At 56.3% G+C, this 22,512-nt stretch overlaps 1 protein-coding gene across 2 annotated transcripts in view; it reads right to left on the bottom strand.

Moving 5' to 3' along the window:
- Positions 1–22,512, bottom strand: part of KCNT1 (potassium sodium-activated channel subfamily T member 1) — a 65,869-nt gene that overhangs the window by 3,552 nt on the left and 39,805 nt on the right. Inside the window, exons 2-29 of one of the 2 annotated variants that reach the window (XM_050981110.1) lie at positions 22,214–22,293; positions 21,157–21,256; positions 20,022–20,078; positions 19,640–19,688; positions 19,209–19,268; positions 18,411–18,485; positions 17,982–18,065; positions 17,481–17,575; positions 16,434–16,614; positions 16,192–16,356; positions 14,732–14,868; positions 14,111–14,174; positions 13,655–13,763; positions 13,370–13,478; positions 12,210–12,359; positions 11,834–12,072; positions 10,139–10,355; positions 8,804–8,909; positions 8,550–8,722; positions 8,280–8,351; positions 7,886–8,020; positions 7,561–7,672; positions 7,212–7,313; positions 7,030–7,113; positions 6,047–6,175; positions 5,701–5,721; positions 4,609–4,912; positions 428–512 (exon numbers count right to left, since the gene is read on the bottom strand). In XM_050981110.1, the coding sequence (XP_050837067.1) occupies positions 428–512; positions 4,609–4,912; positions 5,701–5,721; positions 6,047–6,175; positions 7,030–7,113; positions 7,212–7,313; positions 7,561–7,672; positions 7,886–8,020; positions 8,280–8,351; positions 8,550–8,722; positions 8,804–8,909; positions 10,139–10,355; positions 11,834–12,072; positions 12,210–12,359; positions 13,370–13,478; positions 13,655–13,763; positions 14,111–14,174; positions 14,732–14,868; positions 16,192–16,356; positions 16,434–16,614; positions 17,481–17,575; positions 17,982–18,065; positions 18,411–18,485; positions 19,209–19,268; positions 19,640–19,688; positions 20,022–20,078; positions 21,157–21,256; positions 22,214–22,293 (3,294 nt within the window). The remainder of the gene's footprint in view (positions 1–427; positions 513–4,608; positions 4,913–5,700; positions 5,722–6,046; positions 6,176–7,029; positions 7,114–7,211; positions 7,314–7,560; positions 7,673–7,885; positions 8,021–8,279; positions 8,352–8,549; positions 8,723–8,803; positions 8,910–10,138; positions 10,356–11,833; positions 12,073–12,209; positions 12,360–13,369; positions 13,479–13,654; positions 13,764–14,110; positions 14,175–14,731; positions 14,869–16,191; positions 16,357–16,433; positions 16,615–17,480; positions 17,576–17,981; positions 18,066–18,410; positions 18,486–19,208; positions 19,269–19,639; positions 19,689–20,021; positions 20,079–21,156; positions 21,257–22,213; positions 22,294–22,512) is intronic. The other variant, XM_050981112.1, reaches the window with a different exon arrangement.

The raw sequence follows: 22,512 nt of genomic DNA, 5'->3' as shown, positions 1-22,512 counted from the left end.
TACTGTACCACTCTTTTGAATAAAGTTCTTCTTCGCCTTTGCTAGATCCTGCCTCTCGTCTGTTCCTGCCCTCACCTCAGTGCACAAGTGACATGGGAGTTGTTTGAATAAAAGGTGTTAAATAATAAAAGGTGTTCACGTAAATGCCATGAAATAATAAAATAAATAATAGAATAAATGATCAGGAGTTATTCCTCAGCTGCTCAGCGGCAAAAGCCAAAGGAAAACTCCACTCCTGCTGCCCATGGGAGCTAAGATGGGGCTGGGGTGGTTTGGGCACTGCTCAGGAGCTCAGGGAGTTGGAATGGGCTGGGAAAGAGGCCAAACCCTCTTTTATGGGTATTTAGGAGAAATCCTGGGGAACAACAGGATGGGAGCAGCTCATGGCAGCGGGGGCAGTCTGGGGACAGGGTGAGGTGACACTTACACAATGTCATTGAGCTCCAGTCGCGTGTCCGGGGGAGGGTTGATCAGGACGTAGGACAAGGTGTTCTGGTGGTCGTTCATCTCATCTGCAAGAGCAGGGGCAGGGCTGGTGAGGCAGGGACACCCCCAGAGACACCCCAACAGGCAAGGTGACAGATCCCATCCAGGCAAATGGGTTCCTTCACCAGGAGAAGCCGTGGGCAATGTCACTGCCACCGGGAGGGCACCAAGAAGGTCACTGCCACCTCCCTCGGCACCTCCCCACCACAGCACGGCCCAGGGGACTGGCAGAGGTAACTCTTCAAAGTCCCCACTCCCCCCAGAAATAAAGTGAGATGTCTTACCTTGGTGCAGTGCAAAAGAGGGAACAGGTTAGTCCTGCTGTGTCAGGTACAGCACAAGTCCAACCACGGGCTCAGGGCAGCCGAACCCCCCCGGGGCCGCCCCAGTGCTCTGCCCACCTCTGCCCTCAGTTGCTCAATTTAGCTCCATCCAGGCCCAGGATTAGCCCAGGAATTGCTCCTTTCCCCTGCCCAGGGGAAATCGCCTCCATGGAGTTTCAGAGCCATCGATGCCATTTTGGGGATGGCTCTAAACCAAGTGACCTCCCAGGGGGGGCTCAGGGCCACCAAGAGCAGCACCCACGGGCACACAGGGGTCTCAGTGATGGGGGGGCCCCTGTGCTCCCCAAAATAGCCAAGAACAAGATCATGGTGAAATGGATGGGGGTGCCAGGCTGCGGGTGCCAGGGGGGTGGAAGCTGCGACAGGTGACGCCATCTCCAGACAGGGTGATGGGGTGTGGATGGACAGGGTGGGGAGGGCATGGACAGATGGACGCGGGGGCAGCATGAGGAGCACGGGGGGACACCAGCTCGCTGCAAGGCTTGTCACTGGGACACCTCTCCTTTTGGCAAGGCCCCTCTGAGGTGCAGATGGAGCAAATGGAGCACATGGAGCTGCCTTGGGGGCAGCAGGAGCAGGACCTGGCCCCTGGGATGGGCATTAGCTCCAGGCTGGGGCTGCTCCTGTGGCCTGTCCTGCTGCTCCCACCTCCCCATCCTGTCTGGCATGGGGGACCCCCCAGCCAGAGGCTGCCCTGTCCCATGGTGGGCACAGCAATGACAATGAGTGCCAGGTCACCCTGGCACGGGGGTGGAACTGCTTTTCTCCAGCCCCCAGGGGCACCCAGCACAGGGATGCAAACAGCTTCCTCCCAAGGTGCCCTTGCCAGGGCACACCCAGGGCTGTGCCACGTCCAGCAGTGCTTGCAGGGGGACACCAGACCTTTGTGTGGCTGCTCAGACACATCCCTGTCACCTCTGAGAAGGTGCTGCAGCCGGGGGGGACCTGGGACCACCCTCGGGGAGATGCTGCCTGGGACCCCCAGCCTGTGCCAGGGTGTCCTGTCCTGAGGCCACCAGGGGGTTTTGGCCATCCCAGTGCTCAGCCTTCCAGGGAGACAGGGGTGGGGATGGCAATGCCAGGGCAGGGGTGGCACACAGACCCTGGGGCCCGACGGGACACACGGGGGTTGACATGACAGGGAGGTGGGGACGGGCTCTGGCTCTGGGCAGCTTTCCCTGCCCCATGGAAGGTTCCTGACCCCATGCAGCCAAGCCAGGCCCTGCTGAGCACACCGAGTATATTGCTGCACCTCCACTGCCCCAGGCAATATACTCTGCTGGCCTGGGGCTTCCAGGAGCCCCGGCTGGGGCTGCCTGGCTGATGGAGGACACACTTTGTACGGAAAATGCCAACGTTTCACCTTAAGCCTGGGCTAGCAAAGCCAAAAATGAAGCTGGGATGGGCTGTTGCTGATCTTGGGGCTGCTGCAGTAAAAAGGAGCCTTCCCAGGGAGTGTTGCACCCTGGTGTAAAGGTGAAAAAAAAAATGGGAAAACCTGGTAGGTCCCACAGAGCCCCACGAGGTGCCTGGGGTGGCTGCAGCACCAGTGGCCCCTGTGGCTGCCTCGGGCTGAGCCCAGCACCCCCAGTCACAAAATGGGGTCTTCTAATGCTGGAGAGGGGTCCAGGAAGGCAAACCAAGGGGTGCAATGGGATTTTCAAAGCACTGCCTTGCCCTGGACTGTGGCTGACCCAGCAGGAGCTCCAGCATCTCATCACAGCATGCACAGGCAGCTCAGGTGCACTTGTCCCCCTCCTTGTCCCCTCCTCGAGTTGCCCCGGGCTGTACAGCCCAAAACTCCCTCAGGCAGCCATGGAGGGAGGGTTCTGCTGATAAAAGCCAAGGGCTGTGATTTCCCTGTAGGAATTCAGCTAAAAAAGGGACCCTGAGGTTTCTGTCTCCCTGATCAGGCAGAGCCCTGAATTTGCACCACCACCACAGGACACTGATGGGTTTTCTAACACCACCCAACAAATTAGTGCTGAAAGCTCGGGGATCTAAGGTGAAAACTGGCAAGGGTGAGGTTTGGGCTTAGCTGGCATGATCTTGTTGTACGCTGCACGCCATGAGTCACGCGGGACTCCCAGGGAAAGGGAATTACCTTGCAAATATCCCAGGTTTACCCGATTCATCACATCACTGGCTGTTAAATTTGCTACATCCTCTACAGAACATACAGGGAAAGGCACAGACATAAACAGAGAGAGAGAGAGAGGTCAGCAAGCCATGGTTTGGCAAATACCAGAGACGAGCTCCTGCGCTGCAGCGAAAACATGAGCAAAAGAAAAAGGAAAGGGGCAGAAGGCAGAGCAACGTTTCCCAAGGGTGTCCAGACACTGACGGTGACACAAGGTGACAACACACGGTCCCTGCACTGCTGGATGCCCAAGGAGCTGCTGGTCCCCATGCTGTACCCAGTGTCCCTGTCCTGTACCCCGCCACTGCCCCCTCTCCTGCCAGAGCTCCCCCAGTTTGCTTACCCAAAACTTGCCAGATGGGCCAGGACAAGGATGACAGCCCTGACCTGCCCCAAGCCTCACCAAGGCCAGACAGCCCCCCTGGAACTCAACAGAAACTTCTGGGATTGGGCAAAATGTAAGGCAAAAAGGAGAGGGGGGGCACACCACTGCAAGCCCTTGGCTGCAGTCCCTGTGCTTGCCCCATCCCACCTCACTCCAGCTCTCCTGCCCCTCTCCCTGGGGATGCTGGCAGTGCCCACAACCTCCCCCTGGGCCTCCACTCCAAATCTCTCCAAACCCCTCCTGCACTGCACTTCTGGACATTTCCTCCTCCTCTTTCCCATGCCTGCAGCCAGGATGGGAAAGGAGGAATCCCACCCCCAAAATCAGCTCCCATCCCAGCTGGGGCTCACTGCCAGCCTGAGCGTGGACAGGGACCGGCACGGGGCGGACGGACACTCCTGGAGGATGGAGCAAACAAGCAGCAGCACAGGATGGCTTCAAAGAAAGAAAGAAAATAAAAAAAAAAAAAAAACAACAAACCAAAACCAAACCAACCAAACAAAGGGATCTGTGGGCTACAGACTTTGTCATAACCAAGGGGTGGGAGCTGTCCAGGGTGACACAGATGCCAGCACCGACGGGCAGGTCAAGCTTGACGAGAGATGCGGCTGCACAGAGGGACCCTGAGCGCTGTGGCTGTCACAGCCACACACCAGTGCCACACGCAATGAAGCAACTCAGCCCTGCAGCTACCGAGAGCTTTCCACAGAGAGTTCATGACAGATCAAAGTCCATAACAAAAGGGGGCTGCGCCAGCTGACGGGTTTGGCCTCTCCCTGCCACACTACGGGGGCTCTTGGGCACAAGGGTTGTGCTGACCTGGGGTCGGGTTGTCCTGAGCCACCATCTCTGCATGGCTGGAAAGTGGGGCACAAACGGGGCTGCGAGGGGACGCCGGGTCCTGCTGCAGGCACAAGGGCCACTCTGCCACTGCCAACTCCTGCCTGGAGCCATCCCAGAGCCCAGAGATGGGGGGGCAGCCCGCAGCTGGCCGGGGGTGGCAGGGGAGGGGGGTCTGCGTGGGGGGACCCCAGCCTGGGGCCGCTGGTCTGCACAAGCACAAGCAAGCCGGGGGATGAGGCGCCGCTCGGAGCAGCCCGGCTGGGACGGGCTGGACGCGGCGCTAAGCCGGGCGTGGGGTTAGGCTGGCGTGGGGTTAGGCCGGCTCGGGGGGTGGGTCGGGGTTAGGCTGGGCCGGGGGTTACCTGAGGAGCCCGCGGGCGGGAGGCGGCGCCGCGGAGCACGGCACTTACCGTACCCGGTGGTGGGCAAGCCCAGGTGCTTCATACGGTTTTTGACGAGCTCGGACAGCTCCTGGCGCTCGGAGCGCCGGTACAGGCTGAGGCGCTGCTGGCTGATCCACTCGGCCGTCTTGCTGGAGTGCTTGTTGCCCTTCCTGCTGAGCCGCCGTGCCCACTGCATGCTCTTGCGCCGCAGCAGCGGGTGCTCGGACTGGTCGCTGGAGCACGAGTTGCGGTGGTGGCTCGTCTTGATGCCCCAGTGCTCCTTGACGTCCTTGGTGTCCTCGCAGTCCTCAACATTGATTGAGATCTGTGACTAGAAGCCCAGCAGGTCACGCGGGATGGGGGGTGGCCAAGGGGGGTTTGGCCTGTGCCTGGCAGGGCTGGATCTCTCCCATGGGGTGGGGTCCTTTCTCTGACCCCAGCACTTTGTCTCTGCACTGCAAGAACCACTGGGCTGACAGATTTCACAGAATCTCAGAGTGGTTTGGATTGGAAAGAGCGTAAAGCTCATCTTGTTCCACTCCTTGCCATGGTCCACCAGACCAGGCTGCTCCAAGTCCTGTCCAACCTGGCCTTGAACTTCCAGGGATGGGGCAGCTTCCCTTGGATAAGCTGAGGGGAGTCTTGTGGGCACCTGACACCTCACACAGGATCACCTCTGGGATATCTGCCCCAGAAACAGCCATGCCCTCATCTCCCTCTCTTCCTTCTTACAGCATCTGTGCTGCCACATGTCTGACCCAGCAATCCCCACTGGTGAGCAGGAATTTATTAATAAAGCCTTTTAAAGCCTCTCAAGGAGCTGGGTTGCATTTAATTAAATGTCAACTTTCAGCTCCCTGTCACTGCTTCCTTACAAAGTTGAAAACTGGAGGTATTTAAAGGGATCCTGGCTCCCTCCCTTGCTCCTGATCCCAGTTAATTACATCAGGGCACTGAGGCTCAGCCAATATCTCCCTTCCATGGGGACAGGCAGTGCTGTGCTGGCACTGGGGCTGAGAGCTGGCACAAAGCACGGGGTGGCTCTCATGGCCAGAGCCAGCCCAGGGCTCAGCCACGGGCTGGGACAGGGAGGCACGGCCGGATGCGAGCAGCACTCACCTGCGCTCGGATGTCGTGGGGCTGCAGCAGGGGAGGAAGAAGGGAAAACCACCAGTCAGTGCAGCAAAGAGGCAGCCCTGCCGTGCCCACCCTGCTCCCCAAGGTGCCCAGTGGCGTGGCAGAGCCATGCCAAGAACTCCAGCACTGCCCAGGGAGACCCTGACCCAGGCTGGGGAACCAGGACAGCATCACCCAGCGCAGCCACTCCAAGGAAATAAACACAACAATTCCCCTTCCCCTGCTCTGCCCTCCCCACTGCTGCTGCACCAGGTCTGAGGTGCTCCAGGGACCCTCCTGGATCCCAGCCTGGCTGGCACCAGCAGCCCCTTCCCAGCAGGTGCCCTACCTCGGAGGTGGCGAACATGTGCGACTCCGTCCTGTAGATGCCGATGGGGATCTCGGCACTGGAGGAGCAGAGCTTCTGGAAGAGGCGCCCGTACGTCCGGATCCACAGGTCATCCTCAGTGATCTTCATCTGAGCAACACAGGGCCAGCGTGGGACCAGCCCAGGGCCAGCATGGGACCAGCCCAGGGCCAGCATGGGACCAGCCCAGGGCCAACATGGACCAGCCCAGGGCCAGCGTGGATCCCCACTGCACCTCGGGCTCTCCTGAGCTCCACCACAGCCCATCCATGACCATCCCAAAAGTGAGCTGGACTCCACAAGAAAATCAGGGGCAATTTCTGACCTCAGCCTTCCAAAAAGGGAGTTTGATCCCTGGCAGCTCTTGGGTTTTTGGCAGCACTGAGGTTCCCCAAAATGGAGGGGAACAATGACCTGGCAATGCTGCTCTGACACCGTGATATTTTCTGAAAAATCCCTTCACCAGCATTTCTTCTCCTGGCAAGATGAGAAGCCTCAGCTTCCCCATGTTTTGCTGCTTTGGAATGTGATTTGGAAAACTGTTTACTCAGCATGTGAATTGTATTAATGGCCAATCCCAGACCAGCTGTGTCAGACTCTCTGAGGAATCACTGGTTTTTATTATTCCTTCTTTTCTAGCTTGTCTGTATCTTTTCTCCATTCTTTAGTACAGTTTCACTATATAATTTCTTTTAATATCATAGTATAGCATATCATCATCATATCATATAATAAAAGGATAAATCAGCCTTCTGAGAACTTGGAGTCAAGTTCCCATCTCTCATCTCATCTTGGGGACATCACAACCCCACACTGCTCCTGCCTGGGGACCTCACAACCCCACACTGCTCCCCCCCAGATCTGCAGAAGAGGAGACCCCCCCCAACCCCGTGCACAGGGTGACAGATGCCACCAGACCCAGGCCCCCTTGGTGATGGTTTCAGCCCAGGGCACTGGGCACGTACCGCACAGAGGTACCCGGAGCCCGGCGTGGTGTCGAGGCCCAGCAGCAGCCGAGTGATGGTGATCATGTAATCCTTCACAAACGACTGGGGACACATCCGGGCAGGAAACCAAGGGAAAGGTTGGCTCAGCTGCTCCCTGGGGGATGCCCAGGGGAGGCCCCAGCTGCAGGGCCGTGTCTCACCTGGTAGAGCAGCGTGTCCAACATGCTGATGCTGAAGACCCTCCCGGCGGCGAAGGGCAGCCGGAACATGAAGGCCAGGTTGGAGCCATTCTCTCGCTCTCTCTGCAAGAAGAAGGGGAAGTTTGAGCTCAGATTGCACAGAAAATTAGAGGACTCGTGGCAATGGGAGGGCACAGGTGTAATGTTTTTGGGGGCGTGGCAGGAGAAAACCAGGGCAGCATCTTTGCACGGTAGAAAAATAAGATTTTTTTCTCCATGGAAATGTGTGAGACATGATTGGATTTTCTGGACATAGTCACTGTCAGTGTTGACTTCCCAGGCCCCTGTGCAGGGAACGACCTCTTCTTACCTTTTCTAGCTTGGAAAGGGCCAGAGAGTAGCTGTCCTTTGCTCTGAACTGCATGAACCTCATATTGGAGGGGTGGGTCAGCTCCGTGATAATGCTGAGGCTGGGGAAGAGCCTGCAATGGAAAGAGATCTGTTGTCCTGCAGCTGTCTCAGGGGATTTAAAGCCTGAGGAAGACCACAGCCATCCCTGTGCTGAGGTCAGAAAAAGCTGGTTACATGCTGCTTCCTGCAGCAAACCCAGTACCAGATGTGTCCCACTGTCCGTAGCCACCACCCCAGGCGCTGGCACCCATCCTGGTCTTGTCCCCAGCAGCGGTCACCCTCACCTGAACATGGTCTGGACGTTGACAATGGTCTTGGCATCTGCCATGTAGTCCTCCTCAGCGCTCATGGTGCTCTCCTTGTCCACCACCACCAGGTTGTCAGCGTAGATGATGCCACACTGCAGCAAACTGTCCAGGCTGGGCAGTTCCCAAAGAGAAGAGCGCAGGGTCAGCCCTTGGAAACGACACAGGGAAGCAGCACAGGGGTTCCACGGCGAGCCCAGGCTGCTCCCGAGCTGCTCTTCACCTGCTCCCATCTCCCAGGGAGGGGTTGACAACTGGACAAGCCCAAGGTGGGCTCAGCTCTACGCTACCAACCCTGGGGCTTCTCACGGGGTGACCGAATAGTCTGGGCTGGGGTAAACTCAACAATTCAGCCACCCGTGGGAACACCTACTTGTCAATGGTGCCCTCCATGTAGTAAACCATGGGGAAACAGCAGATGGCCTCCAGAAAGTGGTGCTCAGGCCTGGGGGGAGAGCCACAGAGAGCGAGGGGGTTCAGCACATCCGTGCAGCAGAGGCAGACACACAACCCCAGCGCCAGCCAGCCCAGGTACCCATCGGCAGCACCGCTGCTCCCTCACGCTCCCACCCCGCAGCACGAGCAGTGGGGCAGTGCAGAGAGGGCTCAGTGGGAGGGAGAGCACCCCTGGAGAAGTACTTGCTTGTTGTCCAGCAGCAGCACGATGGGGTTGAGCTCCTTGCGGGAGCGGTAGTAGGCGCGCAGCGGGACGATGAAGTTGTAGAGGCCGTTCCCCGCCGTCTCCGCAGAAACGATGATCAGCTTGTTCTTGAAGCCGTAGGCTTTGGCATCCTCAAAGCTGTTGTGTTTGCAGCCCTGTGCGGGGAGGGACAGCCCAGCATTCAGTGCACACGTCCTGGGGGCTCAGCCCCCGCAGCCCCCGCAGCCCCTGCACACCTTGTCCAGCCTCAGGCAGCAGAACGGGGCTTTCTCAGGTAGGAGGTGGCACAGGGTGGGGGAGCTCCCGATGTAGGGGGAGTTTGGGGGGTAGCCCTTCACGTACCTGCAGCAGAGAGAAATCTGTGTGAGGACAGGGAGAGCTTTCCATTTAGCCAGCACTCAGGTGCTGGGGAAAACATTCAACAGCAGCACTGGCAAATGCCCTGCAAAACTCTCCTGCAGCAGCTGGGAACTCCCTGAATATACATATTTAGGAGTATTTTTTGCTATGCAAAGGGCCATGACGTTGTAAAGATGCAGGGACAGAGTGCTCATGGAAAAGTCAGGGGGGCTGAGCCTGAGCACCCACCTGGGCACCTGTCATGTGCCATGGTCCCAGTGCCTCTGAAACTGGAACAAACTCACAAACAAAACTCACGTCACTGTGAGATTTTATGAAACATCCTTTCACCAGGAATTCTTCTCCTGGCAAGATGAGAAGCCTCAGCTTCTCCACGTTTTGCTCCTCTGGACTGTGATTTGGAGAATTGTTTACCCAGCACATGAATTGTTTCAACTTAATGACCAATCCCAGTCCAGCTGCGTTGGGACTGGTCAGTCAGGAGCTTTTATTATTCACTCCTTTCGAGCTTTCTGATGTATCCTTTCTCTTTCTTTAGTATAGTTTTAGTATATAATTTTCTTTTCATATAATACCATATGATAAAATATAGTACAGTATATTATACTATACTTTAATATAATAGATAAGATATGTTATGATAGATGTTATGATAGATATGTTGTGATAGATATGTTGTGATTAATGTAATGTATGTAATATATGGTATGGTACGGTACGGTACGGTACGGTACGGTACGGTACGGTACGGTACGGTATGATACGGTATGATACGGTATGATACGGTATGATATGGTATAGTATAATATAGTATAGTGTAGTATAACATAATATAGTATAATATAATAAATATAATATAATATAATATGATATAATATAATATGGTATGATATTATATCATAAATACAATATTATATATATTAATATAATATATAATATGTGGAATGGAATGGAATGGAATGGAATGGAATGGAATAGAATAGAATAGAATAGAATAGCACTATAATAGAATAGAATAGCATAGAATAGAATAGAATAGAATAGAATAGAATAGAATAATGAGAACTCTGAGCCAATTCTCATCTCTCACCTCATCCTGGGGACCCCAACCCCCCCACCACAATTGGTGACCACCAGCCACAATGAGCCAGAGGCCCCTGAACCAAACCAGGTCCTGCTGGAACCAACCAGACAAAGAGAGAGCGACTCACTCCAGCACTGCCGAGCCCTCCTCGTCCGACTGCGTCATCTCGTCCTCGGACTGGTCACTGAGGAGGTCGCAGGGCAGCAGGGAGGAGGTGTCAGCCAGCTCCAGGACGGGGGCGATGCTGGGCCGCCGCGTGCCCGAGCCGTTCTCGGCGGGCAGGGCCAGCTTGCTGCTGTTGGCGGGGCGGCACTCGGTGTTCTGCAGGTCCATGGCCACTGTACCTGGACACGGGGGCAGGGAGCACGGCAAACACGCTCTAAGGGGGGGGAATGTCACAAAAGCCTCCTGTCCCCAAGCCCTGCGCAGGGATGAGGCAGCACAGGTGATGCTCTGCTGTTCAGAGCAGTGCAGGTGGAGCCCCCACGTGTGTGCAGCATCTCTCGAGGGCTCAGCTGTCCCTGGGGCTGTCCCTCTCTCCATCCCCTCACAGCTCCATGGCCAGCTGAACCACTCACCCGCCTGCAGCTCCCTGAAGTGCCAAACCAGGCTCTGCAGGAGTTTTTGTCATGCTGGTGTGTCTCTGAGATGACAGCCCTGCACAGCCTAACCCCTGCCCACAGCTCCTCACGGGCTCTGGGAGACACCAGCCAGGTCAGGAACCACACCTGCCCTGGCACTGCCCTCCCTGTGGATGTCCTTTTGCCCCAGGGAGAGGCAGGCAGGCAGCAATGCCCTCACCCACCTCCCACATCCTTCCTGAGCAGCTCCAGGTCTTAGAATCTCAAAATCCTTAAGGATAGCAAAGTCCTCTGAGACTGAATCCAACCATTCCCCCAGCACTGTCAACCAGCCACTAAATCATGTTCCCAAATGCCACATCCACCCATCATTTAAATCCCTCTAGGGATGGTGACTCCACCACTGCCCTGTGCCAATGCTTCACAGCCTTTTCTGTGAAGGAATTCTCCCTCATATTCAACAAGACAGACTTCCTCATCCTGTCCTCCAGCAGCTTCCAAAAACCAAACACATTGATGGAGTGTCCCAAGAAGCAGAGCCCAGACACTGGCCTTGCCAAGCACCACTGCCCTGCTGGCACTCACGTCATGTCTGTCCCTCTCATCACCTCTGCCAGAGGTCCCTGGGAGTGGAGCTGTGTGAGCAGAGCTGTGACAAACAGCGCTCAGCAAAGCGCTCTGAGGCCCTGCTGGGGGATAATCTATGCAAATTGCTGCTCAGGAGTACAAACACATAAATTATTTGCTTGAAATATAATGTGCTCGTGTGGCTCAGCTCCTCCAAAACTTGTTCTCCCCAGATACAAGAGGGAAGTAATGACTCATGGTATTTTTCACTTGCACAAATGCACCGCTGGCTGCAGAGAGAGCTCCAGCCTGGGAACCATAAATGTGATTTAGGATGTACCCCACGGCATTTCTTCCTCCAGCCCTGGAAATAATTGGGGGCTAAATCTGGGCTTGGGGCATTTATGCAAATACCCTTAATGATAATGGACATCACGAGGTTTAATGATGATATTTGAGCTTGCTGAGAGCAGCCAGGGTGCAAGGAAACGTATTTTCCTGCTGAGATGGCTGGGAGACAGCATGGAAAGGGGTTTTCAGGGAGGGGGAGCACAGCAAGGAGCGTGCAAAACACAAAATAAACCCAAATGTGGGGAGGAAACCGAACCCAAATGTGGGGGAGGTGGTGGAGGGGGCGTGCCAGCCCCTGCTGCCCCCCGAGCCCCCCGACTCACCCATGCTGGCGATGATGCTGTGCACGGGCAGCCGGGAGGGGCCGTCGTAGCTGCCCCTGCCTGCAAAGCCCTTCTTCTTCTGCTTCTCCTCCTGCTTGAAGATGAAGGCAGAGTTCTCCTCCTTGGTGATGTTGATGTAGAAGCAGGTGTCCGACGCTGCCATGATGTGCCTCGGGCCGGGGTTCAGCAGGATGCTCTTGTTCTCCTCCCTCCGGATGCCGATCAGGCAGACGCCGTACCTGGGCGGGGAGCAGGGGCTGGGCATTCCCAGCTGGGGAAAATCCCCTCCAGCACTCTGTCCCTGCAGCAGCCCCAGCCCTGACCCCAGGCATGCAGACAGACAGACAGACAGCCAGACAGACCCCCCTGCCCTCACTTCTTGTGGGCGTGGAAGGCGGCGTAGGTGAAGCTCTTCCCCTCGTACTCCATGAAGAACTTGCTGTCCCCCATGCGGATGTGATAGACCTCATTGCCCGAGCAGCGCCCGTACATCCGCTGCCACTGCTCCGGAGACTCCTGGCCCTCCCTGCAAGGGCAGCAGCAGCCTCAGTGGGGACCCTCAGGGCTGGGGAGGGAGCCCAGGGGTGGGGTGGGAGCCCTGGAGCTGGGATGGGACCCACCGGGGCTAGGATAGACCCTTGGAGCAGGGATGGGACCCCAGGAGCTGAGATGGAACCCCCAGGGCTGGGATGGGACCCTGGTGCTAGGATGGGACCCCTGGGGCTGGGATGGGATCCTCAGGGGCTGTGATAGACCCTTGGAGCAGGGATAGGACCCCTGGAGCTGGCACAGATCCCAGAACCCCAGCCAGATCCCAGGGCTGAGCACTGAAGCTGCCCCTGAGCCTGACAGCAGGGAGGTGACAGTGACACATGGCCACGGGCTGTTGGTGCTCCCCCAGGATGAGCTCGTTCTCGTTTTGGCCTTTAAGTGCCTTTTTATTTAACCAGGGCTCCTGCAGAGTGCAGGGGGAGGGTGCAGAGCCTGTGTTGGCAAACAGCTCCGAGCATGGGGCGAGAGGCATCTGGCAAGGAAGTTTCCTAACTGTTTTGATGGCACTTTACCCAAAATTCAGACGTTTCTGACTGGCCAAGGAGTGCAGGGCACACACCACTGCTCTCCTGTGCTGGCAGAGCTCCTTCCAGCCACGCTGGATATAAACCCACCAAAAAACTCTGCGGGGTCTGGGGCTGCTTGTGCTGTGAGTTCACCTTTCTGCCAGCAGCACCGTGCCAATACAAAGATAATTTTACCTCCAGTCTGTGCAAAGCTGGCATTGCCCAGCCCACCTGCTCTGGTGTGGTCACTGGAGTTGTCCCCTTACAAAATGGGCTTTTGCTCTTGACCTGGAGGGGGGCCCCAGAGCCCACTGTGCCCCCCAGAGACACCCCAGACCCCTCTGTGCTCCCCAGAGCCCACTGTGCTCCCCCTGAGCTCAGAGGGAGCCTCAGTTCTGCCACCCTCCAGGCTCAGGAAAGGGTAGGAGAGGGCAGGGACAGCAAGGGACAGCAAGGGACAGCAAGGGACAGCACTCACTGGCCACGGGAGGTGTGCACCAGCAGGGTGATGAGGGTGGAGGTGGCAGGGCAGACACAGTTGAGTGCCAGCATGGCGTATTTGCACTCCTCCTCACACACCACGTGATCTGAAAGGCAGAGGGGACCGTCAGGGAGGGGAGGAGGACACATGGGTTCCCTGGCTGGCAGTGCCTGGGAACGGGATCATTTTGGGGTGGTGCTGGGCACTGGGTGTTTCCCCCTCCTGCCAGTCCAGGAGGGCTCTCAGCTGACCAGGAGCTGCTGGGCAGCTGCTCCAACTCACCTGCAAACTTGACATGAAATTTATTTTCTGGCTTTAAGATCTGCACGTAGAGAGGACAGTTTGGAGCAAAGTCTTTGACAGCCCAGGCTCTCAGGATGGTCTGGTGGTCCTGGACAGGGACAAGAGCAACAAGAGCTGCTTGGCTGATGGTTTCTTTTCCCCAAGGCTTCTACACCTGGGATGACCTGCAAAGCACCCAGCCACCCTGGAGAGGTACAGCAAGGGCTCCTGGTGCTCCCTGAAACCCAGCACTGATGGGAAACCAGCAGAAGGAAGGTGAGCCCACAGGGGCCCAGCCAGCAGTGTGCTGCTGCTTGTCTCTGTGCCATCCCCAAGGTTCTCCTTGGCACCCAGCCCCTTCCCAGCACCCTCCTTCACTGGGCACAGGCGACACCAGCACCACCCCAGTCCCTCCTCCCTGAAAAATGCCCCGTGCCCACCCCTGACTGGACTCACAGCTGCTGTTCTGTCCACCTCGTTTCGGCTGCTGAGAATGAAGCAAGCTTCTCCATTGTCCATCCTGCCAGGAGAGAGCAGTGACCCCATGAGCTGCAGGGCCCACAGGGCTGGGCACTGCCCACCCCAGCCAGGCCCCTGCTGTCACAGATACATTTCATGAAAAATCCCTTTCATTGGGATCCTTTCTCCTGAGAAGCTGGGAAGCTTCAGCTTCTCCACGTTTTGCTGCTTTGGAATGTGGTTTGGAGAATTGTTTACCCAGCATGTGAAATTGTTTTTACTTGATGGCCAATCACAGCCACTGTGTCGAGGCTGTCAGCAGCCACGAGATTTTATTATCATTCCATTCCATTCCATTCCATTCCTTGCTAGCCTTCTGATGAAATCCTTTCTTCTGTTCTTTTAGTATAGTTTCAATCTATCATTTTCTTTCAATACAATATATATCACAAAATAACAAATCAGCCTACTGAAACACAAAGATTCTCATCCCTTCCCTCATCCTGGGACCCCTGCGAACACCACCACACCCTGCCAGCCCCCAGAGCCAGCAGAGGCACAGGGGGCACAGCTGGGGTGGCATTGTCACTGGGGTGTGCGGGGTGTCCCTCTGCTCACTTGGCTCTCATCAGGTCCTGGTCCTTGAGTGCAGAGCCCTGGAGGTAGATGACCCTCTGGGACCACAGGGGGATCTGCAGCACGCGCCGCACCTGGATGTCCATCTCCGTGGGGCACAGGATCACCACGTAGTAATCCTGCAGGAGAGAGGCCACTGCTAGAGGAACCTCCTCCAGCCAGCCCTCATCAGCCCTCAGAGGTCTACAACACACCCAAGGTAGCTCAGCTACCTTTGGCAGCATAAAAATCAGCAGGGTGGCTTCTGCTGCAGCCTTAGAAACAAAAGGGTTTAATAAAAGGCAAAATGACAAACAGAAAACTGAGCCAAGTGCCAGAGGTACTTGCTCTTGGTAAAACACTTTACAAAAACAGTTATTTCCTTTGTTCATGTCTTTCTCTACTAAATTGCCCAAGCAAGACTTTTTGTCTTGGACTTTTCTGTCCAATCAGCCATCCTTAAGTTTAATGAGAAGTCCCCCAAGTCCTATGAGATGTCTTTTCACTCAACTGAAGAGAGAAACTTCCAAGCTTTTTCCTTTTAAGAGGACAACAGACAGTTTTGTCACTCCCTCACAGAGAGCACACTCCTACAGCCACCGTGGGTCAGGGTCCCCTGAGGCTGTGACCCAGCAGTGTGTGAGTGTCACCCTGATTTTTTAAAATTTTCTAAGCCTTCTGATGTTTACATTCTTATAACAAAATATCTTGCACTCTTTCTGCAAATAACTTATTGTTTTGCATTCTTTTATAGAAGAAAAAAAAATTTGATAAAGTGTTAGTTTGTCCGGTGTCATTGGAGAGGTGACACTTCCACCCTCCCATCCACTGTGAGAGGAATGGTGGATTTGTCTTTCCAAACAAGCTGTGGGTCTGCTGGTAGATAAAACCAGCACTGGGAGATAAAAGAAACCATGGGGAGGATTCCACTGATTGATGACTGGAAAAAGAGATTTGCTGTTACAAACAGACTTTAGGTTTGCTGATAAACGAAATTAGGCATTGAGAGATGAAAGAAACAATGGGGAAGGAAAACCCCTACATTCCATAAGAATTAAAAATGGAAAGGGAGGGTTGGACATTAGAGGGGAATCTTTGGGATCAGGTGCTCTGGGGAGTCTGAAGCTCTCAAGTGCCTCAGAAATGGGGAAAGAGAGAAGGGAAATGCAGCTGGGAAATTGGGATAAAAAGGAGGCTGAGTCCTCTAAAAATGTGAGAGATCCAGGGGAATGCCCCATGGCCTGTCCCTTGATTGGAATAAAGCCAAAGGACTCCTCTGTCTCCTTTTGGACATAACCTCTGATTTTTGTGGATTAATTTCCCTAAAAACCGTCCCTTTTAACAACCTATAAACATTGTCTCCAAAACCCAAACTTCCCTTTTTTCACCTCGAAAACAACACTGCGTGTGAGTCGTGGCGTTTCCTACCCCACAGGGCAGCGTGAGCCCGGCCTGGGGCTCACCTGCAGCCGAGGGTGGGCGTAGAACTCGTTGAGGAAGTCCATGAGCAGGTCGATCTTGAGGGAGCTGACGCACAGCACCACGTGCTTCTCCGTCTGCGCGCGGTGCCGGCTGTAGTTGCCGCCCGACTTCTGCCGCTCCATCCACAGGTACACCAGCTCCTCGAACTGCAGGGGGCACGGAGCTGGTGTCCCCAGGGCAGGCCTGCCAGCCCCTCCCCACCCCTCAGCTCTGCAGCTCTCACCTGGAGAGGCAGCACCACCAGGGCCACGCAGATCATGATCACCACGAGGAGCTGGGACGGCCAAATCTTCGGTGTCACGTCTCCGTAGCCCACGGTGGAAAAGGTGACGATGCAGAAGTAGAAGGACTTGAAGAGGGAGAGCTTCTCACCTGCTCTTTCTAAGTGCTGGATGCCGCAGGTCCTGGAAGGGAAAAGCCCCGTCACAGCAGGGAGAGCCCTGCACTCCTGCAGCTCAAAGCCATCCTGCTGCACACAAGTGTCACCCAAACCTTCCTGGGCCCAAATTGTACCCCCTCCTCCCCTAAACTCATCAGCAGCAGGGCTGGGAAGCACCACTGAGCTCTGAAATAGCATTAGTCATCCACATCAGAGCCTCGTCTTTATTGCCAAAAACTCATGAGCCTAAAAGCCTCATTTCCTCTCCATTCAGCAACTTAATGGTTCAATATGCCTCAAACCCAGGCCAAGGGAGACAGAGGAGAACTCAAAGCCTAATTCAGAGCTAAATAGCCAGTGATGAGCTCTGCTCCCGGCCCAAAGGAACACCCTTGATGCTGGCAATGGCAGGGAAAGGGCCCAGTTAATTAGCAGGAGCCCCAGTGGCCAATTACACAAATGACCTCAGGAGCTGTGACATGTGGGGGAGGAAGAGCTCGGCTGGAGCTGGGAGTGAGATGGGTTCTGGTGAATGAACCATCCCTGGTGCATGAGCCATCCCTCACCTGTCCCTGGGGAAGCTGCTGTCCCTGCCCTCGTGTCCACATCCCCCAGCTGCCTCTGGCAACACCTTCACTAAAAACTCCCTGATCAAACCCTAGAATAAGGCAGGATCAGGAGATGGACTTAGAAACCCCCTGCCAGTGCTCAGGGTGCTGGGGACGGAGCAGAGCAGGGGAAGGTGTGAGCCCGCAAGACCCAGCTCTGCCAGCTGCCCCAGATGGGCACAGCTGGATTCCCAGGGTGGGCACAGCTGGATTCCCAGGGTGGGCACAGCTGGACTCCCAGGATCAGGAGAGGGGGTTTAGAGAAATGGAGAGCAGCACTCACCCTGTGAAAACGAGACACAGGAGGGTGCAGATCAGGATGAGCACCTGGTTGAACATTGCTGACTGTGTCCTTTGGATGGCTCGGTGCAGATCGTTCTGGGGAGACAGGGCAGGGCTCCCACCAGCTCACACAGCCTGGGGGGACCCACTGCTGCCTTGCTGGCTCCAGCAGTGCCCTCCCCACTGAAGGGCAAGCCTGGATTTAGCCCTTGGGAAGGGGTGTGCATTCCCATCAGCAGGTTTGGGATCTGAGACAGCTCTGGTGGGAACAGGGGAATGGCTGGAACACCTCACCCCTGACCACCCCTGTCACTGTGGTTTGGACTCTGAGGGATTCCTGGGCACAGCCTGGCATTCCCAGCCTGGCATCCCCAGCCTGGCATCCCCAGCTTGCACACACCAAGCTCCAAATTCTGCCCTAGAGCTGGGGGCAGCCAAGGGTCCCCTCCCAGTCCTGCTGCCCTCCACATCCCCGAGGAGCTGGACAAAAGGGACCACTCACAATCATGTTCTCCAGGGCATACTTGGCCAGCCAGCAGTTCAGAAACACAGGAATGAACAAATTCCGCAAAGGAGGCCAGAATATCTACAAAAGCAAGGGATATTAGCAGAAAAATCCACCTTCTTTGAAAAAAATAGAGCCATAAGCAGCCAATCCTCCCTGTGTGAAGGGATCCAAACCCAAGCTGAGTAGAAGCTGCCACCAGACATGGCCCTGCTTCCCTGGCTGCAGCAGAGCAGCTGGAAAGGGAGGATGGGTTTTGGGATAACACTCCAGAGAAAGTCATTATATTGTCAAATACGGAAGGGAAAATTTCCTGCCAGCCTTAAAAACCCCTTGGCCAGAAACCCACTTGTCTTTATTTCAGCACCAAAACACAGCTCTTGCCACACTGAGAGCTGCTCCCCAATGTCCCTGGGACTCACTCACCGTGATGATGAAGGGCACCGTGTTGATCATCTCCAGGACGAAGGAAATGCGAAAAATCTGCTCCCAGATGTTCCCCTGAGGAATTAAAACCAAAGAAAAATTAGATAACCTTAGAAACTTCTCAGAGGACAATTGAAGTGATTCCACCCTGCTGGATGAGGAAAATGTGGTGCAGGAGAGGTGCAGTGGGGGGAGGCACTCTGGGAGCAGGAAATATTCCCAAACTCCTCAGTCCTCTTCACAGCCACTGCATCCCTCTGTCTGTCACTGCTGCCACCCAGAGCTGGGGGACAACAACACTTCATGCAGGGATGGAGAGTGACAGTGACAGCTACAGATCCTGGCACTCGGAGCAGGGGGTGACGCTGAGCCTCTGCTGCCAGCCCTCCCCTGGTCCCTGAGAAGATGCCATTTGCCAAGGTCACTTTTCCTGGCCACTTTAGGTAGCTTTGGTCCAAAGGAGTCAGCTTGTGCCTCTCCTTGGGGCAGTGCCACTCCCTCTGGAGGCAGCGGGGCACGGGCAGGAGTGACCCTGCCGAGCTCAGGAAATCTGGGATGTGTCAGCCTGACACTGGAACAGCCAGCCTGCATTAAACAGCCCTGAACTTCTGAGAGAGCATGGAAAGAAGAGATTCTGCCCTACACATCCAGCAGCCCGAGGGGAATGAGCAAGGAAAACATCCAGAGGCAGCAGACAAACATCCTGCCGGGATGAGCGGGCTCCAGGTGGCTCCAGCCAGAGAAATCCATTCCTGTGAGGGGCAGAGGAGGCTGAGCCCTCCCAGCCCGGGCTCTCACCTTGTAGCTGAGATAGGTGAGCAGCATGGTCTCCAGGAAGCTGATGAGGGCGATGCTGACCTGCAGGGACACACACGGGGGGCTCCCAGGGCTCTCTCCAGGAGCTGGCTCGGACTGGAGCCCCCCGAGCCTCCCCTGCCCCTGGGGATGGCACAGGAGGGGCAGAGCTCCCAGCCCAGCCCCTCTGGGCTCCTGCACACCCCGGGGAGCCCCTGGGGATGGCACAGGAGGGGCAGAGCTCCCAGCCCAGCCCCTCTGGGCTCCTGCACACCCCGGGGAGCCCCTGGGGATGGCACAGGAGGGGCAGAGCTCCCAGCCCAGCCCCTCTGGGCTCCTGCACACCCCGGGGAGCCCCTGGGGATGGCACAGGAGGGGCAGAGCTCCCAGCCCAGCCCCTCTGGGCTCCTGCACACCCAGCGAGGGCTGCTCACCTGCACGGCCCACAGAGGGGTTTTCCTGTCCACCCAAAAGATGTGGGACCTGCAAAGACACCCAGAGGGGATCTGAGCTCTGGCTCAGCTGTCAGGGTTTTCACCCCCCCCAGTGCAAACCCGAGGCCAGCCCTGACTCAGGAGCTGCTGCTCCCTCCTGCACAGTTTGCTCAAGCAGCCCCTGCCCTGGAATTCAGCCATTCCCAAGGGTGCAGCCACTGGCCCTTGCCAATGGATTTGGTTCTGGGATGCTGCTCCACATCCCTCCAGCAGCCCCACGACCAAGAAATGGCCTCAGGCAGCTGCCAGCAGAGCCAGCTCCATCCCTCTGCTCCCCCAGCCTGGCAGGGCTGACCCAGGGCACTGAGCAGCTCCCACTCACCAGTTGATGTTGGTGGACTGGTTGAAGGCTGTGTAATTCTGCTTCTCACATTCCCAGCTGGGGGAGAAAGAGCAGGGAAAAGCAGTCAGGGGGGAACAGGGATGCTGGGATTGACCCCCTGGGATCACTGGGCAGCATTTCCATGGATCCAGACACCCTGATTCCCACAGCCAGGGCTTTGCACAGGAAAAGTCTCCCCCAGGCAGCCTTGGACATCTCATTACTGCAGGACAAACCCCTCAGGTGCTTCAGCCCTGCCAGAGATGCTGTGGAACACTGATTCTCCCTGGCACAGGGCTGCAGGGAGCTGGGAATTACCAGGTCACAATTAGCACAATTTGCTGAGCTGCAGCTGCTGGGACAAGGCTGGCTGTGCCCCCAGCCCCCTGCCAGGCAGGCAGCCCCGAGCTGAGCTCTCCCTGCCCTGCTGGGAGGGATGTGCTCCCTCTGGCCAGGGAATCCCTCAGGAAAATGGGATTCCCTGAGCTGCAGCTGTGCTAAACCTCCCAAGGATGAGCAGCCGTGTCCTGCTTCGTTCCCACAGGTCTGGAAGCACCCTCAGAAGGTGCAGATGTGCTTGGAACTCTGCAGCCTTTACAGGGAGAAAATCAAATCGCCAATTATCCAAGCTCTTGGGGGAAAAAAATTCACATTGTTCATGAGCTAAAGGTAGTAAGGACACATTAAAAATAGGCTTATACTGAAACCCAGCACAAAGCTGATGTGTGGAATCATCCATCACCTCAAGGATCCACACAGCACACGTATCTCCCTCTCCAGGGCTTGAATGGGATTTAGTGGCAATGTCTTCAAGGGCTTCAGCCCTCAGAAAATATTAGCACGGTGATGCCCTGGAGTGGCTGAGCTCTCCCTGTGCCTGAAGGCCACACTGAGACCCTGGCTGAGTCAGACAGACTCTGGAAATGAACATGACCTGAATTTTTCCACCATGCTCTGCTCAGGGCTAGTAGATACCCCCACACCCATCCACGGGGAGTGAGCAGGGGCCTCCAGCATGGGAAGTTTTGTTAAAGCACCAATTCAACAGCTGGGGGTGGGGGTGAAAAACCCCTCCTGAGCCCTGCCAGACCCCCAGGGAGCCCTGGTGGGCACTGGGGCTGGGGCACTCACTCACCAGCCGATGCCCTCCTCGGGGTTGTCCAGCAGCACACGCACGATGTACAGCAGGCACGTCAGCAGCTTCAGGGAGAAGTTGAAGAGCCGGATCCTCAGGCCTGTGGTGGAGGGCAGCAGGGATGGGGCAGCACTCCTGGGCATCCCCAAACACCCCAGCACTGCCCCCCAGCCCAGCCCCACAGCACAGGAGCCCCCTGATCCCCCGGGGAGCTGCAGCAGCACTGCCCAGGCTTTGCCCAGCTCCACATGTCCTGCCCAGTGCCACAGAGAGGAGACCAACACAGAGATAAATAACCATGAGTCAGCTCCTTGCTGACCCCAAAAATGGGAGAGAGAAAGGAGGAGCTGCTGGAGTGTATCCCCCTCATTAGCAGGCACCCAGAGCAGCACTGACCACATCACAGGCACCTTGCAGGAGCTGGGATGGTGAGGAAAAGCTGCTGCTCCATCCACTCTGCCTCCCCAGCCAGTTCATGGGGTTATTACTCAGATTACAAGTGAGAAATTCATCACATTTTCATTAAAAACTTCCCCGTGGGCACCCTGTTGTGCTGGGCTCCAGCTTTTTAGCAAGACAACAGGATGCAGACGGGAGAAGAAAAGGCAAATTGATAAATTAACAAGCAGGCCCCCTCCAGACAGCTAATGACATCTTGGAGGAAGAAAATAAAAACACCATTAGTCAAGTGGAGACTAATCCCACTGGCTGGAGCAGGAGAGGGTAACTCACAGCCTGCCCTGGCTGTCCCCACAGCCTCAGGGTGGCACAGCCAGCTTCCTGATGGGGACATTGGCTCCCTGACACCCCCCTGCTCCCAGCCAGCTGTTTGTGGCTGTCCCTGGAGAGCAGAGGTGGCAGGAGGCACCTCTCCTTCCCATGGAAATCCCCCAAACCAAGCTGACAACACCCAGCAAAGGGCCAGGAGGCAGCCCCGGGCTGGGGACACGCGGGGACAAGGCCACCAGCAGATGGCAATGGCTTCTCATCCCTCAGGACGCCCGGCTGGGGCAGGGCTCGGCTCTTGGCTCTCACATCCCGTGCCTGCAGCACTCACTGGATCGTTGGTTCTTGATGAAGAAGAGCTTCAGCCGCTCCTTGAAGGTGTTTTCATTCACGTAGAACTCGACCTGCACCCTGTGGGAGAGTCCCCAGTGGGGCCATCAGTGGGGTGGCAGGGCAGGAGCCCCCAGAGCCCCCCATCCCTGCTGGGTGACCCCGCTGACATCCCACGGTGACCCAGGCTGGGGCCGGGCTCCCGGCTGTCCCCCCAGTCCCAAACCAGCAGTGTCACCAGCCAGGAGCCCCAGGGACCCCCAGAGCAGCTGATGTGAGCCCAGGGCCAGCTCTGCTGGG

This window comes from Serinus canaria, chromosome 17 (assembly GCF_022539315.1).
Source record: "Serinus canaria isolate serCan28SL12 chromosome 17, serCan2020, whole genome shotgun sequence".
NCBI classification, from domain to species: domain Eukaryota; kingdom Metazoa; phylum Chordata; class Aves; order Passeriformes; family Fringillidae; genus Serinus; species Serinus canaria.
Note: the sequence above shows the minus strand (reverse complement) of the source record. Positions and strands in the feature narration are given on the sequence as shown.